General features: G+C 41.4%; 1 protein-coding gene across 3 annotated transcripts in view; it reads right to left on the minus strand.

The window, feature by feature from the left end:
• Window positions 1–17,419, minus strand: part of LOC124721240 (AP-3 complex subunit mu-1) — a 164,236-nt gene that overhangs the window by 5,687 nt on the left and 141,130 nt on the right. For all 3 annotated transcript variants that reach the window (XM_047246098.1, XM_047246099.1, XM_047246100.1), the window contains exons 9-10: window positions 8,497–8,547; window positions 2,193–2,373 (exon numbers count right to left, since the gene is read on the minus strand). In XM_047246098.1, the coding sequence (XP_047102054.1) occupies window positions 2,239–2,373; window positions 8,497–8,547 (186 nt within the window). In that variant the 3' untranslated portion in view covers window positions 2,193–2,238. The remainder of the gene's footprint in view (window positions 1–2,192; window positions 2,374–8,496; window positions 8,548–17,419) is intronic.

The raw sequence follows: 17,419 nt of genomic DNA on the forward strand, positions 1-17,419 counted from the left end.
TCGACTGAAAACCTATCAGAACTCTCTTACACACTGAACCAGCTACGGTGTCAAGGCATGCATCTGGACTGGTCATCTAGTTGTTGACATGCTTTCTAGACTTTAAAATACTACCTTAAGACAGCACTATGTTTAGAGATGTACACCCCTAGTTTGCTTCTGGTGATAGCAACAGACATGTCTCCCCGTGGTATCAGCACAGTCCTATGCTGTAAATACCCTGGTGGAACAGTGTGCCCTAGAGCATATGCTTCCAAGATCTTACCTGCTTCTCAGCAACACTATTCTCAGAGTGTGGGAGCCCCCTTCCCATTATTTATGCAGTTCGGAATTTCAGTTATTCCTTTACAGACAGAGATTTCATCTCATTACATATCATCATCCTTTGCTCACTACATTTGGCCCCAAGCATTCCATACCAGACTGGACTACCCATCATCTCCAGCACAGGACACTGTACTTGTCTAACTTCCATTATTCTACCCACTACTCAAAAGTGACGTTACATGCAAATGAGGACGCACAGTCCCAGTTCCCAATGAGACCTCACTTTCAGTTGACATGAATTTGTGGTTTCCATCTAAATTCAGACTGGATTTCCACCTTTCCCACTTTGGCTTTGCAGCAACTGGCAGGGCCACTGATCAACGTCAGCAGGCTGACTTCATGGTTGCCTTCACTGTATCCTTTCGGATATGCTGTGTCCACTGCCCCAAGTTGCAGCTGACACTTCTCTCTTCCAGGCTGGCTTATTGGTTTGGGCTTGTCATTTTGGGCACCACCTAATCTGGGTGCGTAAGGCACTCTCTGCTTGCCACAGATCCATTCAGTATATCTCAGCGTGCCACCACTGATTTCTGCGGCATCATTGAAACCGATTTTGTCTTTACCATCCCACGCCATCCACCCCAGCAGACTGTCTGGTCTCCTGGCAACTCTTTTATCCCTCATCAAGCATTGTCCTGCCTCAGCCTTCTGCAGCAATGTATGTGGACACCTACTTGTTGCCTTTCCTAGTAGTGGCCTCTCCAGATCTCACACCACCTTCCTCGTCTCCCCAGCTAGCTGTACCAGCCAACATTACCATGGAAACTGAGTAGCTGGAGCAACATTACCACTAATCAGAAGGCACCAATCCTCAGGCATGCGCCCTGGCAGAAACATGCCAGACTCTGGTATACAAGCTGGCCTAAGCTCAAATGGCTTTTAAGCACTATGGGACTTAACATCTGAGGTCATCAGTCCCCAAGACTTAGAACTACTTAAACCTAACGAACCTAAGGACATCACACACATCCACGCCCGAGGCAGGATTCGAACCTGCGACTGTAGCAGCAGTGCAGTTCTGGACTAAAGTGCCTAGAACCACTCGGCCACAGTAGCTGGCCAGCCTAAGCTGATGTCAATGCAAATAATGGAGTACACTACACAACTATTATTATACTGCCTAGGGTGTTATTCTGATGGACTTTAATTGTAACAGACAGAATTTGATATGGTTTGGACTGAACTTTGCTTGGAAACGCAGACTTAAGATAGCTTGCAGTGTCCTTAATAGAATGTTGTATATGCATTGTGTCCCAGGAGGAATGGTAAATATTTAGGGATCTGACAGGAATGGTCATATGAAGCAAGAATGTCTAATAAAAACGAGTTCTAGAATGCATAATATAAGAGCTATGAGCACTACTACATGCTGTGAGACAGTTCTCTTTTACTGCAAGTACATTGCTTCATATTTTGGCAGGTTGTAGTACAGACCAAAACAAGAAAAAATTGTGCAGTAAATATGGGCTCTAAAATGCATACCTTAAGAGCTAATTAGACCATGTTCAGTAGAAGAGATGAGTTTCAAGAAACAAAGATGACCAAGTGCTCATATCTCTTGAGGTATGGATTTTGGAGCCTATGTTTATTCAACTTTTTTGCTTCAAATGATCACTCCTATCAGTTCCCCAAATACTGACCATTCTTCCAGGGACACCCTGTATATCTCTCTTACTGGTAATAAACTCCATTGTTTGTACTGTAGATCACCTTTTACAAAAAAAAAGCAGAAGGCAATACAGTGGTGTGTAAATACATGTATTCTGAATATTCAATGTATTGTATGCAAAACAATATATAGTGTACTGGAGAAAACAATTAGCTCTGCTTGTGAGTTTAGTTCATACATCATAATTTATACTCACTACTCTTCAGCTGACTCCAGTCAACTGTCATACAGTCACATAAATTTTACATTCGTATTTGGAAACGTCCAGCTTTAGTAATATATTTTACACCTTTAAAAGGTTTGTACTTTTCACCATACATATCCAATCGATTAACTTTGAGACCAGAAACAGCTAGCTGATTAATGGTGAACTGAACCTAGAAAAATAATAAAACACACAATTATGTTTTTACCAAACATGTTAATTTCAACACACACACACACACACACACACACACACACACATTCAGAAGTTATGAGTGATTTACATTGACAGCTTAAAATGTTTTTTCATGCTCATGCAATCCAGTTTGTACTTCCGTATGTCAATGGGCAGTGCAATTAGCAAGGTCATATTTGTGAGTGTTAGAAATGTTAGTGCAGCTACCTGCCTACAGTGTCAAGAAGGGAACTAATACAGGAATGACACATGCAATGTCACTCCATGCAGAGGCAAGATTGTGAAAATGGAGAGAGGAGAAATAATTAATAGCTGTAACATACTACAGAGGCCCGGGATGGATGAACTCCACAGTAGCTGGGCTGAACCGAGGTGGGGGTGGTTTTAAGATGACTACCAATGGTTGCTCAAAGAAAAATAATCATTAGTCACACATTTTGTTGAACAACGAACTACAACATTTGTAGCGCACTGCATGGTGGCAATGCCCCCTGTGCATGTGCTGTAGGCAACGACTGAGAAGGTGCTGATATGACAGACGGTCCATGACCTGCTGTGACGCCAGTGGCTTGACAGCAACACTGATGTGTTGGATATTTGTTGGGCCATGTGCCATCTGGGCACAGCTCTGCAGTTCAGGGCAGGGCAACTGGATGGTGCGGGAACCGCTGTTGTTCTTGTATAGGAAGTCAGCCCTCAGCAGTGGTGTCCAATCTTGCAAGCAGAGACATACACATCAGTATGCCCACCAAGGTGTAGGTGGTTGGGTAACTGCACTACCCTGGCCTTGAATGGCTGCCCCAGGGCAGAAGGCTGGCTGCGGCTGAAGTGAGCCTGGAGGTGAACTACCGGCAGCAAGGCACTAAGGCCACAACAGTGGACTTACCAGCCAGCAGTAAGCTCACCATTGGCAGAGGTCAAGTTTCATGGCGGCTGTTTACAGAACCATGTTGCCCCAACAACCGGCGTATACCCTCCCTTGTACGTGGTTGCCACCAGACTGAGATGCCTTTGACTAAAATTGACAAGTATTTGCAACAGCTCCATGTGTACATGTTTTTCAGAAGAAGCATTTTCAACCACATAAGTCATGACAAGCCTGTGGCTTGGATGTGTAGCAAGTGGTCTGCCAATGCTGCAGTCACCCTGTCTTTGTACACCCCCTCGGAGCTGTAGCCAGGATTGGGAAGTGATATGAGCTTTTAATTAATACACAGTGTTCAGGTTTAGAAAACTAAACCATATCAGTTTATACATGATATGAGGCTTTCCCGGCATATATGATGCTTCCAAGGTTCTCGGGTGTACTGCCGGAGGCAATCGTTGGAGTTCCATGATATTGCAGTGAACAACCATTCTGCCATCATCATGTGGTACTGATGGAATGAGGGGGTCTGCAGTGCACTACCAGTATATATACCTGTAGGTCCAGAATTCTGGCCTCACAAGTTTCACACTGTGCTCAGTGGCGGGGGGAAGTGCGGCTGTGGCGGTGTGGTGGAGAGCCTTAGTTATCTGCTGGTCACTGTCTGGATTGCATCTCATGTACGGATGTTATGATTTTCTTTGATTGAGGTAAGTACGGGTTTCCATGCCTTACTTAGTCAGAAACCCGTGTCCCATAACTATTTTCTGGAAACTCTCATAAATGAATAATTATGTCAATTTATGTTCCTAATTGTATTTTCCTCGTGAATTTCAATATTCTTTTATAAAAACAGAAATGAAATTCATATAATTTGATAGCCCATAAAAACGCTCCATTTGAGTCACGACGCCTGCAACGCCAATGGCTAGCTCACTGCTCCTACTGTCGTAATGTTAATTCACAGTGCCATCTTGTTTTGGAATTTATTTTTCGGAAAATGGGTTATGAATGGTGTTTAGTACTGTACTGTACAAATACATCTATAAACACTCCTAAAAATTTGTTTTTGAGTGTTCCAAAGAATGAGAAGATGCGTAAAATGTGATCGCAATGTACCAGCAAATTGCCACCATGTCAACGTATGAGTTGCTAGCTTCATTAAATAAAGTTTTTCACTGTGAAGTTAACATTAATTTACCTCCAACATACGCTTTCCCACTGTTACAAGGAAGGATAGCGTCATTCAAATGGAATTCTTAGTGAAAATTGTCATTTTACCCATTTTTACTTAAATTATTTGGTAGCTCAATTGTTAGTCGTGGACCATCAAATTATAAAAGAGGATGTCCATAGATTGCTGGTTCAAATCTAACTTGAAAGAATATATTAACTTTTTTTTCAAACCAACTGAGAGTCCTCTCATATGAAAACAAAATCACAATTACAAAATTTTACCACACTGACCAGAAAAAGAATAATATTGTATTTTTCTCCTGGGTCCAAGGGGTGCTGTGTGAGGTGCTAACTCAAACCCGAAAGAGCCAGTGGGATAAAAACTCGTAGACAAAAATGGGGATGGGGCTGCAAAAGCCCAAGTCATGGACAGTAACTAAAATGTGATAGCGCCAAGCCATGTCGTATGCCTTATGTAGGTCAAAGAAGACTGCGACAAGGTGTCAGCGGTTAGTAAAAGCTCATCTGATTGCTGTTTTCAATCCGAGTAAATAGTCAGTTGCAGACCATTCTTCCTGGGAACCACACTGATATGGGGACAAAAGGCCCTGAGATTTGAGTATCCAACACAACCGGAAGCTAATCAGCCTCTAGAGCAGTTTACGAAGTAATCGGTCAGTAGCTGTCAAGAGACATTAGAGTCTCCTCAGGCTTAATGACAGGGACAACTATGCTGTCTCGCCATTGCAAGGGGAAGGCACCTGTGGGCCAAATGTGGTTGAAGACCCTGAGCAGATGTTGCCTCTGTCTAACTTCCAAGTGCTGGATCATCTGGTTGTGGATGGAATTCGGCCCAGCGGCCTGCAAGAATTCCCATTCAATGAAGGGTTCATTATAGGTTTCAGCTTCTTGGGGGTTGAAACGGAGGGGGATTTCTTCAGCACATCATTTTTGCTGGGGAAAGGTAGCAGGATAGCAAGAAGACTCTGATGTTGTCGCAAAATGTGTTGCAAGGTGTTCTGCAAAGACTTACAGATCAGTACACAGAACACACTGTAGGATAAGACCATGGACAGCTGATTTTCACTGGTGGCCCAAAAGGCTATTGAGCTTGGAGGTAGCAAACACAATGCTCCCTACATTGCTTTTTACTCTGCTTAGTAAGGTTGTTGGTCTCAGCATAGACAGACTTCAAAGTGGTAAGGTTGATCGGTGAAGGGTGTTGTTTATATCATTACAACACCTGTCAGTGTTCTTCGACGGCACTACGACGTCCTTGGTCCATCACAGTACTGGTCGACAATGAGAGGGACCCGTGGACATGGGGGATAGCAGTGGCAGTGACATTGGCATGAAGGATAGTGTCACAGAAATCCTGCACGACCACATCAATGCAATCCAAGACAGAGGTGTTGAAGTGCACAGCCGATGTATACAAAAGCCAATTGGCTCTGTAGAATGCGCAACATGGGGGCCTGTCTGCCTGGTGGTGGCAGAGGAATGACAGGATCACCGGAAAGTGGTCACTATCACAAAGGCCATCAAAGGATGACCAATGTAGGGAAGTCATGACAGCAGGCAAAGAAATCGCCAGATCAACAGCAGAAAAGGTGCTGTGAGCGGCACTGAAGTGGGTAACGGAACCATTATAGAAGAGACACAAATCAAAGTATGTAATAAATTGGCCAATTAGACGACTCCTACTCATCAAAGTGGCACTCCCCCCGGAGGGGGTGGTGTGCACTGGAGTCCCCAAGAAGGAGATACAGGGGCGGGAACTTGAGTGTTAAAACTGGGAGTCAACCATAAGAAAATGTCCTACCTAGAGGGAGGTAGACACTGCAAATGGTGATTGTTAGGGTCGTTTGCATGCATACCGCTATTGCTTCCAGGGTTTCCAACAGAATGCTTGATAACAACCAAATGTTGGAGAGTGGTCATCATGGAAGTGCATTTCTTGAAGAGAAAGACAGATTAAGAGGAAACACAGTGTTGTATTTCCAGTACGTGACAATGATATCCATTGTAATTCCCCTGGATGAGCATGTGGTGGAGTCCAGGTTAGACATAAAGAAGCTGAAGGGAGGTCTGTTACTAAGTTACAGATCTTCACCGACGAGGATGGCGTGACATCCATAAATAAATGTCAGATGGGGGGAGATGTCACCTATGAGGACACTGGGGGAGCCTTGTCCTGGCACTTATGTTTCTCCTTCTTCTTCTTCTTCTTGTTTTGGAGGATGAGGAGGGCAGGGTACGGAAGGAGAGCAGGCTTCTGCAAGATCCTAGACTGAAAGAGAAGGAGTAACCTTGGGACACACAGACTGTGCGTCTTGTGGCCGAGTTGTGGTAGCAGGCTTCTGGCCTGAGAGACACCAAGGGCGGAGCCCCATCACGGGGGAGGGGGAGGGTGTGGAAACTGTGGGGGAGGTGGAGGGCATGGTAACTGTAGTAGAGAGATGAGGAGGAGGAGGAGGAGGAGGAGGAGGAGGAGGAGGGGGAGGAGGAGGAGGGGGAGGAGGAGGAGGGGGAGGGGGAGGAGGAGGGGGAGGAGGAGGGGGAGGGGGAGGGGGAAGGGGAGGGGGAAGGGGAGGAGGAGGGGGAGGCTGGAAAGGGAGGTAGGAGGTGGAAGGGGAAGGTGGAGGGGGGAAAGGAAGGTAGGAGGGGGAGAAGGGAGGTGGAAAGATGATAGGCTGCAATAGCTCAGAGCCCCGTGTGCGCCAAGCACAAACTCAAGAAACAACCGTGAGGCCCATGGGGGGGGGGGGGGGATATGCACATAGACGGGGGAGGAGGCGACGGGCAGAGGGGGAGGAGGCGACGGGCAGAGGGGGAGGAGGCGACGGGCAGAGGGGGAGGAGGCGACGGGCAGAGGGGGAGGAGGCGACGGGCAGAGGGGGAGGAGGCGATGGGCAGAGTGGGAGGAGGCGACGGGCAGAGGGGGAGGAGGGAAAAGGCGACAGATAATAGAAGATTAGATTAGAATAAATAAAAACCCTGGCAACGCCAAGTTTCTCAGCTATGTTTGTAGTAAAGTGTGGAAATTTTTACCTGGTTTGCCCACGAAGGTGGCAACCGGAGACAACATCAATTACACGCACATGGTGCTCAAGTTCAGAAACAGAAACTATACTGCTTGGGGAGGGGGGAGGACATTGCCACTGCAAAGTGTGCTACATTTGTGGCAGTTTGTTCTTCAATAAAATTTATGGTGAATAATGATATTTCTTTGAGCAACCGCAGCCTGACAATAGACCCCTCCCCACTTCAACTCAACGCTGTTACTGAAGAGACTGGGCCTCTAGGGGGCATGTAGCATCAATCCTCTCTGAAGTGGAAATCCGCGGCTGGACCCAGCATCTGTCACAGCTGCAGCTGTTGGCGTTGAAAATTACAGTTGAGCAAATGGGTGGACTCTTTTGCACATCATCTCCTACTTTAGTGTGCAGGGGACATGGGTCAAAGATAGGACTGTCATAAAAAAGAGGCTATAATGCTAATACATATGACTTTCATTTATATTTAGCATTTTAGTTTAAAACAATGGATACATCTGTATAAAATCTATGTAGTCATCTTAAACAAGTTTCTTAGTCAGCAAAGTTAATTAAAATTTGGGGAACTGAATTTAAATGATTATTTACTGTCCTTGCAGCTGCATCATCCATTTCAATAGCCACTTCATTTATGAACACAGATAATTAATTTATTAATTTACAACTGTCAGTCAAGATTGATTGATCACTAAGGAATATTAGCAGCAGCCTAAGTGAACAGCAAAAGCTTTATAATGGGGGAAAAAATGCTTAAATGGGAATAAATGAGAAAGGCAGCATCTAAGAACTAAAGAAACAAAATATATTCAAATCGTAAGAAAGGCCTAATACACACATGCATATCATTACTTTACACAAGCAGAAAGATTATATGCGATACAAATCTGCTCATTATCTTTTACACACTCACAGCATAAAACAAAGCAGCTGATGATGAACTGCATTCACAATGAGCTATATGAAAACTGGAACTACATTTATGTGAAAACTACTGATTACTTACATTTATTGAGGGATTTGATTCTACGGCAGGAGCACCTGACTGCAAATTGATCTGAAATTTGAAAAGATCATAGGCTTGTTATTTATGGCAATGTTAACAAAAAGGATTGCAGATAAATCAGGAATTTAACTATAAATATTCTGACAGTATATTACACACACTTCTGCTTCATCATCAATGGCTTCAAAGCATCTTCCAAATATTGTGCACATAAATATGTAACTATGACATGTCGGTATAACAAAACTGAATTATAAAGAAAGGTAATGCTGAACTTAAAAGCAAAGGCCGGTTTCACTAGCAAAGCACTATAACGGGAAGCAGCACACTCTTGCATTCCTCATGAACTGAGTTATACAGCAAGTTGTAAGAGGGTCCTCCACCAATATAATATGGAATCCCAAGCACAGGGTAACTTGGCATTTTTCACTTGCATGGAATATATACAAAGATGAAATAAATTATTAGTGACAAAAAGAAATAAAAATTAGAGATTAGCAGGTCTCAGACCCTGAACTGTTGGCTTGCTAATCTCACACTTACAATAACATGACAAAAGTCATGTCAAACCTCCTTTTGCCTGGCAGAGTGCAAAAACTTGATGTGGCAAGGATTCAACAAGTCATTTAAAGTCACCTTCAAAAATAGTGAGCCGTGCTGCCTCTATAGCTGTCCATAATTGCAAAAGTGTTGCCAGTGCAGGATTTTGTGCACAAACTAACCCCTCCATTATGTCCCTTAAACATTAAATGGGATTCATGTTGAGTACTTAAATTGTCCATAATGTTCTTCAAATCAATCGTGAATGATTGTGACCCAGTGACATGGTGCACCATCATCCACAAAAATCCATAGTTGTTTAGGAACATGAAATCCATGAATGGCTACTCGGAGACCATTTGCAGCCAAACATAATCATTTCGAGCCAATGATTGGTTCGGTTAGACCAGATGACCCACTCCATTCCATGTGAACACAGCCAACACCATTTTGGAGCCATCATCAGTGCACGCACAGTGCCTCGTTGACAACTTGGATCCATGGTTTCATGGTGTCTGTGACACATTCAAACCCTGCTATCAGGTCTTACCAGCTAAAATAGGGATGCATCTGACAAAGCCAACATTTTCCAGTCATCTAGGGGCCAACCGATATGGTCATGACCCCAGGAGAAGTGCTGCAGGGAATGTTGTGCTGTTACCAAAAGCACTCGCGTTAGTCGTCTGCTGCCATAGCCCACTAATGCCAAATTTCGTCATACTGCCCTCATGGGTATGTTTGTCGTGTGTTCCACATTCACTTCACAAAGTGTTGCCTGTCTGTTGGTACTGATAACTTTATGCAAATGCTGTTGTTCTCGGTCATTAAGTGAAGGCCATCGGCCACTGTGTTGTACGTGGTGAGAGGAGATGCCTGAAATTTGGTATTCTCAGCATACTCTTGACACTATGGATCTTTGAATGTTGATTTCCCTAATGATTTATAAAATGAAATGTCACATGCCTCTAACTCAAACTGCCATTCCGTGTTCGAGGCTGTTCATTCCCTTCGTGCAGCCACAATCACATCGGAAATCTTTTCACATGAAACTCCTGAGTAAAAATGATATCTCCACCAATGCACTGCCCTTTTATACCTTGTGTAGGTGATACCACTATCTGTAGATGCGCATATCACTATGCCATAAATTTTGTCACCTTAGTGTATGCACAAGGCCACTCAGTGATGGCATGCCTGCTATTAATGCAAAGATGTCACAGTACTATTTACTATTTACTTGTGAAAGATTAAAAGGTAGCACTATGCTCCACAGTTACTGATTATCGCCATCCACATATTATTCTTAGTTATGTTCGCCTTTTGTATAGCATCATCAGTCTGATGTGAGAATATTATAATGAAACACTGATAGTAGTAGAATTATGTGGTGCGGCCCACAATGCTACACACAATGCAGCAATGTTGATTTGGAAGCATGATGTTCAAGCGATTGAGGACCTGTTCTACAAAATCTCACAAATTCCATACAGCATTCTGTCTGTGCAGGATGGAGTGTCGTGCACATCATTGAACATGAGTACTGAGTTTCTCAAAGAACTACTGCACCATTTTTGTCATGAGTACATGCACTGTCATCTCAGCAGATGGTACTGCAATTGGGGGAAAAAAACCAGTCTTACTCAACCGATCCAGAAGACCACAACTCTGGATACCAGCTGTGTACTGGTTACATACACAGTGAAGCCCTTCTTTTACATTTTTCAGGGAACTTTACAAAAATGGTGTGGGAAAATGTAAAATATGGGAAATCACATCTTAAGTGGCGGAAGTTACATATAGGATTTCCCCTTTCATTTTTGCAATTTATTATGTATAATTACGTACATGATAGGCATCAAAATACTCACCTGGGACTTTTTTTATTATTGAAAAAAGATTGAGAGTTTTTTTTTAATATGTTTAGCTGCTAATGTAACCAGAACAGGTAACTGTCTGGGAAATACAGTCATGTGACGTAATTTCCTACATATTATCATTTTTGGAAAACATGTAACTGTCATCCATTATTTAAATAATAAAACACTGCACCAGTTACATATTTTTTTAACCTTAGCATAATGTGTTTTGAGAATTTATTCTCATTCTCAAGCATAAATATTTACGTAAGAATTTTTGTGGTGTTTCCGTATGTGGTGTATTGCATTTATTGCACTGTAGTTGTCTTTTTGAGGTTAAAAATTACTGTGTGTCCTACATTAGCCAGAAAACCACATACACAACCTGTCACCCACGTTGTTTGAAGGTAAAACATCACAAAAACTACTTACATAAACATTTGCACTGGATGGTGAGATTAAATTCTTGAAACATGTCTTGCCAAATATTAAAAATACAAAATTTTGCTGTTTAAACCGAAAACAATCGGGCAACGCAAAGAGAGCAATGGTGTCACAAGTGACCAAATAACAAAACATGCAAAGTATGCGCACATTTGCATTCGAGTTAATGTAAAGGTTTCACAAAGATCACAGCAATCGTGAAGCTGCGAGTGCACAGTAGGGATAGTTTGGAAACGGTTGTGACTAGTCATGATACCTTTATCCGAAGGCACTAAGTTAGCCCCATCAGCCACCATCCCGAGTAGAGCTGGGCAGCAGCAGAAGATAAAACAGTAACTCTTAAGACTTTTACCAATTCAGATCTGCTGAACAGTGTGTGCTACTGTCAAGAAACTTAACCACATAACATCTGTAAACATTACTTGAAAGCCAGCATCATTTTACCTCACTTATGTCATATTCTTTCCCCACAAACATTTTTTTTTTCATAAAGCGTAAATCAGGAACATTATAAATATGTTAATGCAAAATTAGGTGTGAATTACCATTTTGAACAAAGGAAGTTTAATGGGAGTGGTAAAGTCATAAATGGTGTGAAAATGTTAATTCTGGGAATGTAGAAGCAGGGTATACTGTACCACAGATAGACATACTAGGAAAATGTACATGGCGGCACTATTCACTCATTGTCAACAGCCAGGGCAATATTCACGAGAAGTCACTACCGTTAAATTTACTCCAAACTTTTACACTTCCATTTGTAGGATGAAGTAGAAATCTTGACACCACAATTTTTATTTATTTATTTATTTATTTATTTATTTATTGTTCCGTGGGACCACATTTAGGAGAAGTCTCCATGGTCATGGAACGAGTCAATACATGAAATTATAACACGATTGTAGAAACAGATAAAATGAAATATAAGAAACATATTCAGGCGACAAGTCGTTAGTTTAAATAAAGAAAATCAAGAATGTAACACTGGAATTTGCTTAATTTTTTATCTCTTCCAGGAGCTCCTCGACAGAATAGAAGGAGTGAGCCATGAGGAAACTCTTCAGTTTAGACTTAAAAGTGTTTGGGCTACTGCTAAGATTTTTGAGTTCTTGTGGTAGCTTATTGAAAATGGATGCAGCAGAATACTGCACTCCTTTCTGCACAAGAGTCAAGGAAGTGCATTCCACATGCAGATTTGATTTCTGCCTAGTATTAACTGAGTGAAAGCTGCTAACTCTTGGGAATAAGCTAATATTGCTAACAACAAACGACATTAAAGAAAATACATACTGTGAGGGCAATGTCAAAATTCCCCGACTATTGAATAGGGGTCGACAAGAGGTTTTCGAACTTACACCATACATAGCTCGAACAGCCCGTTTTTGAGCCAAAAATACCCTTTTTGAATCAGAAGAATTACCCCAAAAAATAATACCATACGACATAAGCGTATGAAAATATGCGAAGTATACTACTTTTCGTGTTGAAATGTCACTTATTTCAGATACTGTTCTAATGGTAAATAAAGCGGCATTTAGTTTCTGAACAAGATCCTGAACATGGGCTTTCCACAACAGCTTACTATCTATCCGTACGCCTAGGAACTTGAACTGTTTCGTCTCGCTTATAACATGCCCATTCTGTCTGATTAAAATGTCAGTTCTTGTTGAATTGTGGGTTAGAAACTGTAAAAACTGAGTCTTACTGTGATTTAGCATCAAATTATTTTCCACAAGCCACGAACTTATATCATGAACTACATTATTTGATAATGTTTCAATATTACACACAAGATCCTTCACTACTAAGGTGGTGTCGTCAGCAAACAGAAATATTTTTGAATCACCTGTAATACTAGAAGGCATATCATTTACATAAATAAGGAACAGCAGTGGCCCCAGCACCGACCCTTGGGGAACGCCCCATTTAACAGTGCCCCATTGGGACCGAACATCATTACCACTCTCAATATTGCGGAGGATTACCTTCTGCTCTCTGTTCTTAAAGTAGGAGGCGAACCAATTGTAAGCTACTCCCCTTACTCCATAATGTTCCAACTTCTGCAGTAATATTTTGTGGTCAACACAGTCAAAAGCCTTCGTTAAATCAAAGAAAACACCTAACGTTCGCAACCTTTTATTTAATCCGTCCAAAACCTCACAGAGAAAAGAGAATATAGCATTTTCAGTTGTTAAGCCATTTCTAAAACCAAACTGTACATTCGACAGCAAATTATGTGAATTTAAATGCTCCAGTAACCTTGTATATACAACCCTCTCGATAACTTTAGCAAACACAGATGGCATAGAAATAGGTCTATAATTGTCAACATTATCCCTGTCTCCCTTTTTATAAAGTGGCTTCTCTACCGAGTACTTTAATCGGTCAGGAAACCGACCGCTCCTAAAGGAAAAGTTACAGATATGGCTAAGTACTGAGCTAACATACGTGGAACAATACTTCAGTATTCTGCTAGATACTCCGTCATATCCATGAGAGTTCTTGGTCTTTAGTGATTTAATTATTAACTCAATCTCCCTCTTGTCAGTATCATGGAGGAGCATTTCAGGTAACAGTCTCGGAACACTTTTTTCTAAGAGCGCTATATGATTCCCTGTTGGGACTAGGTTTCTATTTAGTTCACCTGCTATATTCAGAAAGTGATTATTACGTACTGTACATATATGCGACTTATCAGTAACACGGACATCCCCACTACGCACCGATTCTATATTCTCGACCTGTCTCTGCAGACCAGCCACTTCCTTTATGACTGACCATATGGTTTTAATTTTATCCTGAGACTTAGCTATTCTATCTGCATACCACATACTTTTTGCCTACCTAATAACTTCTTTAAGCACCTTACAATACTGTTTGTAATGGGCTGCTGCATTTAGATTTTGACTGTTTCTAACGTTTTGATATAATTGCCACTTTGTTCTACAAGATATTCTTATCCCTTTAGTCAGCCACCCAGACTGCCTGTTTGTGCTAGTACCCTGTTTTGAACGTTCTAATGGAAAGCAACTTTCAAAGAGCACGAGAAAAGTCTTGAGGAAAGCATTATATTTATCGTCTACTGTATCAGCACTATAAACATCTTGCCACTCTTGTTCCTTGATAAGGTTTACAAAAGTCTGTACAGCAACTGGATCAGCTTTCCTAAAAAGTTGGTAACTATATTTAACATGTGTTGCAGCACAAAAATCTTTTAGACTTAAAATTTGTGCATCATGATCTGAAAGGCCATTCACCTTTTTGCTAACAGAATGCCCTTCTAATAATGACGAATGAACAAAAATATTGTCTATGGTTGTTCTACTGTTCCCTTGCACTCTCGTTGGAAAGAATACGGTTTGCATAAGATCATATGAATTAAGGAGGTCTACCAGCATCCTTTTCCTTGCACAATCACTTATACAATTAATATTGAAGTCACCACATATAACTAACTTTTTGTATTTCCTATAAAGTGAACCAAGAACCTCCTCTAGCTTTAGCAAAAATGTTGTGAAATCGGAGTCTGGGGATCTATAAATAACAACGGTAAGAAGTTTAGCTCCACTAAATTTAACCACACCTGCACAACATTCAAACACCTTTTCAGTGCAGTACTTTGAAACATCAATTGACTCAAATGGGATACCATTTTTCACATACATGGCTACTCCCCCACACCGCAAAGAGCTCCTAGAAAAGCTGCCAGCCAACCTGTATCCTGGTAAAGGAAGCCTCTGAATTATCTCCTTATTTAAGAAGTGTTCAGATATACCAATAATTTCAGAGTCAACATCTATAAGCAGTTCACTAACTTTATCTCTAATACCTTGTATATTTTGATGAAATATACTAATTCCCTCATTAATCGGATACCCAAGCTTTGTAGAAAGTGGTTTCTTTGTTAGAGAGACTTCCCTTAAGCAGGAATACCTATCAGCTGACTTCAATCTATAAAAGGTGCAGCTCTAACACCCACTACTGCAGGAATTTTCCCATGAGTGATCCCACCAACCCCACCTATGCTGTCACCTATAAGCTTTGCCAACCTCCCCTTCCCATACCTGTTGAGGTGCAGGCCATGTCTAGTGAAACCCGTCCTACTCACACAATTTTTTGAATTGGACAGTTGTTTTCACTACTGAGCTTATTTGAGGTGTGGGTGACACAGTGGGTGCCTTTCGTAATAAGTCACATACACAAGTGTCCAATGTAAGGTACCACATATATGTTTCTTGGTTAACTGTGGCTGATCGGCTGTCCCAGCGTGTCTGTCAACTATCAACTTTTTCACATCTTCTACTGTTTGACAGCAATCTCTCTTTCACTTAAGTTTAGCCATCTCTGAAAATGAGGCACCATCTTCTGCCCCCCCCCCCCCCCCCCCAACCCCAATTGATTCATTCTTTACATAAAATCAAGGAACACTTTTGTCTTCACATTATATTCAAATATACAACTCGTGTCAATACGTACACTGGGCTTTCAGTACAATTTGTCACGAATGTCACACAGTCAGATCGAAAATTTGACGAATGTCTCAAAATTATATTTTCTTGTAATATAGGAAACTGCAGAAAGACTTTTTCCTTCATAAGATTGAGTGTTCCTTTAATAGTAGTAATTCAAAGTACTGGCTAGATAGGCAAGGTGACCTCAGGGACTGCACTGCCCTTTCCCATTTTCTTCACACTTACATGATTTCAAGTCGTACCCTTATATCAATACCCTACAGAAGGGCAAAGCACTTTTTGCAAAATCATGAAAAAATCTACTTTGAAGATCTCCCATGTACTGTTGAGTATAAAAGCTCTCTCCTTGGACTTTAATAGCTACTACAAATTTTTCTTTTGTTTCCTTTACTGTTTGCTCAATACGCAGACTGAATAACATCGAATCTTCGTTGATCCATTATGGATCGTGGGATGACAGCTGGCATGAACTTCTTGATGTAATAATTTACCAACAGCCTTATGATTTGTAGAAGTTTATTTTATTTTATGAACTTCCATGTGCTGCTACCAGTTTCGGCATTACACTGATGCCATTTTCAGGCCCCACTCGTCACAGTCACGGATCCAGCTATATGGCTCCTTCCGTGTATAGCGACTTTACGACTATGACAAGTGGGGCCTGAAGATGGCATCAATGTAATGCCGAAACTGGTAGCAGCACATAGAAGTTCATAAAATAAAATAAACTTCTACAAATCATACGGCTGTTGGTAAATTATTGCATCAAGAAGAATAACATTGATGATGTTTCCACTCGTATATCACCGAAATTAATTATCCAGTTACTTTTCCTTAAGACTCACTTCTAAGCCTATTACAATTCTTATGCTTGAAAAGATGTGTCATACTGTAAAATGAAAGGAAGGTCGCTGAGTTAGCTGACAGATCACATCTATTCCATTTTATTTTATAACATGACACAGCATTTCACCCAGCCAGAATTTTGCTACACATTATTACCCTGATACCTTTGCGTCAAAAACACTTTCCTTGTCTGGACAAACACGTTTTACCCATCATTCATAGCTTTTAAACACCAAGTATCTGGATTTTATACATCATATACGAAAAGTTGTAGTACAAGTAAAACTAAACCTGTCAAGAAAATTTGTGTAACACCTATGATTCGAAAACATTGCTGTACAGCTAACATCTGCAACAAAGATAGACAGATTTTTCAACATCTTTCCTAGTTGCTAAGAAGAAAATGTGAAAATGAGAAAGAGCAAAACCTTATAAATCGATAAAAAAGAAGGAATTAGATGATGATCATCATATAGTTTGAATATGTGAGATGTTGACTAAATGGGAGTTTGGAACAATGGAGTGCAACAGAAGTGGATTCTTGATAAGCTAATAAACTGCTGAATGAGAAGGGCAAAGAGAGAAGGCTAACGAGTGCACAAATGTTCTGTGGCAGTTGGGCACTTGCAGTTTTATTACATCAGAGAGATTGGAAGTGTATCCAAATGTACAAAACAGAAATCCAGCACAGCAAAAATGAAAACTGTCATGTGCTCCAGTTAACAATCTTACCTGGACGATGCCAATGGACGTGTTAAAAGGCCT

The sequence above is a fragment of the Schistocerca piceifrons genome, chromosome X (genome assembly GCF_021461385.2).
Source record: "Schistocerca piceifrons isolate TAMUIC-IGC-003096 chromosome X, iqSchPice1.1, whole genome shotgun sequence".
Taxonomy (NCBI): Eukaryota; Metazoa; Arthropoda; class Insecta; order Orthoptera; family Acrididae; genus Schistocerca; species Schistocerca piceifrons.